Source organism: Poecilia latipinna, unplaced genomic scaffold (assembly GCF_001443285.1).
Source record: "Poecilia latipinna isolate Pla-1442-1.1 unplaced genomic scaffold, P_latipinna-1.0 Scaffold1197, whole genome shotgun sequence".
Taxonomy (NCBI): domain Eukaryota; kingdom Metazoa; phylum Chordata; class Actinopteri; order Cyprinodontiformes; family Poeciliidae; genus Poecilia; species Poecilia latipinna.
The window spans coordinates 163,539-170,573 of record NW_015113813.1 but is presented as its reverse complement, the minus strand read 5'-3'; the positions used below and the strand labels follow the sequence as shown (position 1 = coordinate 170,573).

General features: G+C 37.5%; 1 protein-coding gene across 2 annotated transcripts in view; it reads right to left on the bottom strand.

Moving 5' to 3' along the window:
- The window catches only part of thsd4 (thrombospondin type 1 domain containing 4), a 13,859-nt gene extending 10,585 nt beyond the window's left edge, over positions 1-3,274 (bottom strand). The window contains exons 1-4 of one of the 2 annotated variants that reach the window (XM_015053703.1): positions 2,983-3,274; positions 2,526-2,893; positions 2,383-2,437; positions 2,170-2,236 (exon numbers count right to left, since the gene is read on the bottom strand). In XM_015053703.1, coding sequence (XP_014909189.1) covers positions 2,170-2,236; positions 2,383-2,411 — 96 coding nt within the window. In that variant the 5' untranslated portion in view covers positions 2,412-2,437; positions 2,526-2,893; positions 2,983-3,274. The remainder of the gene's footprint in view (positions 1-2,169; positions 2,237-2,382; positions 2,438-2,525; positions 2,894-2,982) is intronic. The other variant, XM_015053704.1, reaches the window with a different exon arrangement.
- Between the last annotated feature and the right edge of the window lie 3,761 nt (positions 3,275-7,035).

Sequence of the window (7,035 nt, the reverse complement as noted above, 5' to 3'; positions counted from 1 at the left end):
TGTACTTAAGTACAGTAACGAAGTACTTGTACTTCGTTACTTCCCACCACTGGTATGTATTCTTAATTTGGTCATATGTGCCACAACACAGGGATAAAATAACGGAGAAAAGACGTTAAAGAACAACTCAAACCCATTTTTTTCTCACTCTGTGTCGGCTACGCTACACGCAAACTCGTTGCCACGGCAACTGGCAATAACACCTCATCGGGATTCAACACCAAAAAACAAAAAAAAATTCCCCAAAAAAAAAAAAAAAAAAAAAACAGAACATTCGGTCCGTCACAGTGTCATGTGTTTAGGCTTGATGATTATTTTGTAATTATTCATAAGTGACCGTGGTAGCAGATTAGCTATGGCTGCTATAAGCTAATCTTACACTTCAGTGGTTGATTAGCTAATTTAAACACTTGTTCAGATTTTAGTGATCTATCAGATCGAGTTGGTGTGTAAGTCGCCATATTTTGTTTTAAGTGAACCGAAACACACCGAATTCCACATCACATCTGCATGTTACGGTTGTCAAAGTCAAGCAAGGACAACTGAACTACTGCCCCCTTCCTTACTTATTTTTTTCTTAATTAAAACGTTTTCCTACCTTGTTATCTAGTTGTCGTAGTGTTGACAATTTGTTGCAAAGCACTGCATCCCTTTTTCTTTTATATATCAAGCTTACATTTAAGATTTAGCACGTTATATTGATAATAACTTTGCTAAACCAGTCGTAGTCATCGTCAGCCAGCAGCATTTTCGCCCTACAGCAGGTCGATGGGGGCGGGATCTTGCGTGCGTGACGTCACGCTGCAAGGAGTCCATAGTTTGTGTCCTACTTTTGGAGTAGCCTCCAGTGGTCCGTGTATATTCAGGCAGTTCATTTTTTTCGAACTGTTATTCGAAAAAAATGTTTTTTTCGAATAAAAACAGTTTTTTTCGATTTCATGTTTTGGTTTAATGAACGAAAAACGAAAAAAAAAAATACGGACCACATTACAATTGTTTGTTATTTGTTGTTTTGTTTTGATCTTTACTGCAGTAATGTTTACCTACCGAAGGCTATGTCATGTACTGTGTGGTATGTGAGCTCAGAACTTAATTGAGACTCCATTTGCATGTGTCATGGATGTAATTAGCATGTGATACATGTTAAGAAGATCCAGGTTGCTCTACTAGCTGGTCTGAACTGGCTGAGTTGCCTCTAATCTTTTTTGACAATACCCTATAAATTCTCTGAGAGGTTTAGATCACCCAGTTTGTGGGCCAAACAAGCTCAGCGATACTATAATTATTACACCAGGTATTGGTATTATTGGCAGTGAGGGCAGGCATCACGTCATTCTGGAAAATGAAATCAGAATCTCCATAAAGCTTGTCAGCAGAGTGAACCATAAAATACAGTACAATTTCTTGATAGACAACTATACTGACTAAAACATGGAGCATTGATACTACCAGACAACATGTCTCCCTACATCGTCATTGAACTAACTAGAAGACTTTAACTCTGGGAGGTCGGTGTCCACATAAATAAATACATGTAAGTGATTTTTTTCTAAAGACAGAACTTTGGAACATTAAGCAACAGATAATTGATTTTTCTTCTTGGCCCACATGATACAGTTCTGGTTGCTCTTGGTTTTTCCACTCAAACGCTTGGATACAGTACACTGTGATCGAGCAGCTTCCATAGCAATGACCTTCTCTGGCTCAGCCCCATTGTGCAGAGTCTCAGTGACTCTCTGCTGGACCGCTGTCAGGTCAACAGTCTTCCAAATGAATGTGGGGGCAATGAGAAATGACCATCACATTTCTGTATTAAAAAATCCTTTTCAATTGAGGTTATGAAATATCGAATTTTCCAGAAAATAAGTCACACGTTTTTTATCACTTCATTGTTCTGGAACTTACAGTCCTATGCAACATATCTATATATATATATATATATTTTTTTTTTTTTTTGACATGACTTTGTGACATATACTCTGGAATGACTTATAGTCCGGAAAATACAGTATTCAAACCGTCAAGCTAAGGAAAAGTTTACGAATTTCACCAACTGGGCAACATTCAATGAACTCCAAGTCTAACAAAGTATGAAAACTTTTTGAATTTAATTACTGACATAAATTTCTGGTCTATTTTATTGATCTGTAATATGCAAATATCGCTCACCTTCCTGTGATCTGCTGTTTGTTGACTGTCCAGGAGTTGTGACCAAAGCAGCAGCTGAACAGATAGTCTGCAAGCAACAGGGAGAAATGATTATAGTTCAAAATTACAGTTTTGCACAAAGGTACCAGATTTTAAACTGTAATTCCGTTTATATTGTGTTGCTGAATTAATATGAAGGACCAAAAGAAAACTCAAAGCAAACTGGTAAATTACCTGATGGTCCAAATCCCGACTTCTAGCATGGCGACTCGTTCCACAGCGTTGGACACTATGAGTGCAAAAAGAAAATAACGGTGCCTTCTAATTCACTTTTTTGATATGGAAAATAAATGCCTTTAAAATGTATTTAGTCTCACCAAGTGTCCACTTTTTGACTTTTCTTTTATGTTCTCAACAAGAATCATTCAGCTTGAACACCCACAGATAGTGACTCTGGCAGAAACCGTTAAAGTCTTCCACCCACTTGACCATGTGAGTTGACCTCTGACCTCTTTGGCTCCTAATGAGGGAGCTCCTCTGGTGAAACACCCCCCCCCCCCCCCCAACAAAACAGCAGGTCTAAAATCCAGCTAGAGAAAGCCCGTCACCTCTCAACCCCACACTATTTAACTCAGTCATGATTTGCACGTTGTCCTATTTAGGTTCACTGAAGCAAAAAGGCTTTCAAACGCGTCCTGATAACAATTCAGCATGTACTGATCCCAGGGGAACAGCGGTTTATTATCTGCAAACATTTAGAAAGGTGCAAATAACTATCAATAAAAACCACAAAATTCAGACAAAATCTAATATCTGCATTCCTCTCACACTTACCTGCAGCTTAATGATGAAGCGTTTCTGCTTTTTATACTGGTGTATCCTCTCCAAGCGCAGGCATCCTCACAATGGAAACTTGAATCTGTGAAGAAATGCAGGGCTTCCCTCTCAATACCTGGTGCAGATCCATGTGACCCACTGAAGCCATGTTGGGAATTCTGGATCAATCAGACCATATGCCCCGTGTGTAGCTCTTCATTGAGACTCCAGCGGTTCTGCTTTTACGCGCAAACACAAGGACTGTGACAGAGAGCTGAAAACTGACACGGCAGAAGGAAAACACCCTCTGCTGCGCCCCCTGCCTCAGCCAGCCTACTCCACTTTGTTCTTTGAGCTGTCATGTAAAAAATACGGAGGTGGGAGTCTCCTCCTGCTTTTTTCCCAGAGTGCGCGCTTGGATTTGTCTGAGCGTGAAGGAGAAGCAGAGCAGTTTAGGGTTTTCATCTGCTCAGCCACATCAACACTCTGGCACTCCTTCTGCAGGGTTAAAACAAAAGCAGCGCACACAATCAATTACTCATCGATTACTCATTTACACATGTTTGAGCCAATATCTGACAGATTGCATTAAGCGGTATTATGCGGTTTGCTGAGCCAGTCTGTCCAACGATACTTAATTGATACCATTGCCTTGCAAAAACCTTCATACTCCTTAAACTTTTTCACATTTATACACATTATAATCAAAACCTTTATGTATTCTAATTGGACAAACTCACAGTAGTGCATAATTGTGACCTTTGAGGAAACAATATGCGTGGTTTTTAACTGCTTAACAAGTAAAAATCTGAAAAGTGTGGTGAACATTTGTTTTCAGCCCCCAGAGTAAATAATTTGCAGTATCTTTTGGGGTATGTCTCTTACTGTTTTGCACATGCATTTGCCCTGTTTTTACCTTCATCCATTTCCCCAACAATTACTCTGCTCAATAAAGATATCCCCCAGCATAATGAATCCATCATCATGTTTCCCTGTGGGATGGTGAGTTTAGAGTGATGAACATCATTAGTTGTTTTATTATTGTCTCATTTTATTAAAATGCTATTGCAACCATGCCTAAATATTACTGGAAAAATAATAATAAAAAAAAATAATTAAATTGTTGTGTATTATTTTCTAAATAGCTGACAAAATTAAACTTTTAAAAAAACTTTCTTTAAAGAAAGGTTTTGCTTAAAATTAGCATCGGTTTGTAACTCATTGGAAAACCTGTCCCAATTAATGCTTCAAAAACTACATTCTTTTTTAAACATGGCTATGATACAAATTAAAAACAGCTGAGATATTATTTTCTTTTAATTCTTTATATCTCATTGACCCAACACAATTTTTTATTCACAAATAAAGGAATAAATCCTTTAAGCAAACTAAATATAGCAGATTAGTAATAAGTCTTTAATTTTTTTAAGCTTCTATGAGCACCGAGACATTCTTCACACACACTGTCTGCATGCTGTCACTAGTCTTGGAGTTGTGTCAGGCTTTTGAAACTGCAGCGTGCTCGCGGTGTTGGCAGCTGAAGTCCTCTAAACTGTCACAGTGTCTCAGCACAAAGCTGTGATGCTATCACAGTTGTTCAAAAGAAACTAACTGAAGCTTTTCTGACAGCACATGCTCACACAGGCTGGACTCCTGTCAAAGCAGAATGGAAGAATTTTATGTAAGATCTTCAGACTTTGAATATAACAAGATGCTTGTCTCCATATTGAGTTGAGCTAGTAGGTGAGAGCCTTTCACATGGAAAGAAACATTTCTCATGATCAAATCCATTTGTTTGAAAACAGGTCAAGCTATAAAACAAATGTATATTGATAAATAGGAATTGAAAAGTTGAATTCTTTCAATATTTCAATTCAAAATTTAAAACTCATATATTATAAGTATTATACACATTCATTTGTGGTAGTTTCATTGATTATCCTCCGTAGCCAATAAAACCCCCAAATTAGAATATTACATAACATCAAAAATTATTTTTAGTACAATGGCTGTTGAATTGTGTCCTTTATCTCAGATGAAATGTGTTGCTCTTCAAATAAACTTGTTTATTTGAAGATCAAATATGATGAACTTAAAGTGTTGCTTGCGTCTTTCCTTTACTAGATCTTTAACATATCTCCTTGCACCTTGGATATATGGTACGATTTCAACAACTATTTGGGAGTTGTTGAAGTCGTACCAGTAACTTTTCTGGACCTTAACAACTTTAACAAACGGCAATACATGGCTGAAACTGATCACTTTTAAGTCTTAACTCCACATAGCACACCACTTCTACTTTTTGAATTAAATTAGTGCAAGTAATTAGCCTTACAATTATATGTTTTATTTAATAAATTAACATATTGACCACCACAAAGCTGACATGAAAGCAGCTAGAAAGATGTGGAATTTAAAAAAAAAATAAAGAAAAAAACCCCCATTATATAACAAATTAACTGTCTGATTTAGGTAAAATATGTGTAACCAAGGCACTGATCAAGTACCCCAGACAGCAGAACCTGTCAAGTTGTTAGTGTGAAGCTGTTTGATAGTTGATTCCACTTCAGTTATTTGTCTGGGTTGGTGGTGCGTTCTCCCTTGACTTGTCTAGGGTTGAAGAGGTTATTAGGGAGGGCTTAAGCAAAGGTGAGCAAGAAGATAAGAGAAGCAGGTGAAGCCTCTACCTTCAGGGACATTCCAGTGTTAATGCTTAACACTAAACAGAGAAGCTTCGCCTCAGATATGACTTTATACCTGTACCGGTCCCTTCAAAATGTCTCAGCTTGACTTTAGAGCTAGTCAAAAAAAAAAGTTGAATTTTTAAGAACTTAGCACTTGCCAGTTTCTCATGAATGAAAACTAAAAAAATACAAGTTTTATTATAGTTGATATTAATTTATCTGATTTCTCTTGCTACCACTCAGTCTGCGTATGGTTGGTTGAACAATCCCTTGTGGCAACAGTGCCCCCAAAAGCGCCTGCTCTCTGCGAGACTCGCCACCAAAACGGTTTTACCCATCTGGTTAAGAGAGGACTGGTCACTCTTTTGAGTTTTAAAGTGGTACATGCTTTTGTTTAAATTGTATATTCTTACTTAGTCATACCTATGTATGCATGCTGGGTGCAATGTTTCTGTAAAATTAGTCGTTTCTTTCTGTTTTAAAGGTTATTAAGACTTCATCTGCTTAATCCAGTTAACATTTCTAGAGAAGCATCAAACTTTAACATTTGTGGTTTGATTCATCATGATAAAAAAATGGGGAACCTCCAGACATACAAAACCTGCAGCAGAACAGACAGCCTATCCAGGGACCCAGTGCATCAACTAAACCAAAGAACGGGACTGACAGATGACAGAACCCTCACTGTCACAGGGACGTAAGGCACTTGTTTTAGTTTTATGGTAGTTCTGGTACTAAAAGCTTTGAATACCCCCCCAACCCCCCCAAAAAACATCAACTATATATCAATGTTTTCAGAAAATAGAACCAACAAAACTATGCACACAAACTTTGTGCTAATGCAGAATCTTTTAATACTAAGTACAATACAGAAAGTCAGTAGTAAACAAAAAAGACCATGCGTTTGTCTGTGCCCTTTCTTTCATGTCAGGCAGGACGAAGTGAGATAATAATGCATGATGCTGATTAGAAGACAGAAAAATCCTTCTATTCTCCAGAAAAAGAGACTCTGGTAATTGTCAGTCAAGGACGGTGCAGGATTTCATTCAGAAAGCTTTTAAAGTGCAGAGGATTTTTTTTTTCTTTTTTTTTTAGGGAAGTCAGTGCACCAACAAGTCAGTGAGTCCTTTTAAGCTTCCTTAGGCATGACACAGCTCCACACTCTGAGGAATGGAATCAGTGAAAATCTACATTCAGTCGAGATGTGATGACAATTTTACAGACATCTTTAAATCCTCCATCTCAAAAGAGCCTCCAATAAACAACTGATCAAATCAGAGGGAGATGAAGCGCCAAGAATTGGAAGTTTGACGTGAAAAAAAAAAAAAAAAAAAAAAAAAAAAAAGCGGGGGGAAAAAATTCACCCTTTTGTTTATTTGTTTTTGAT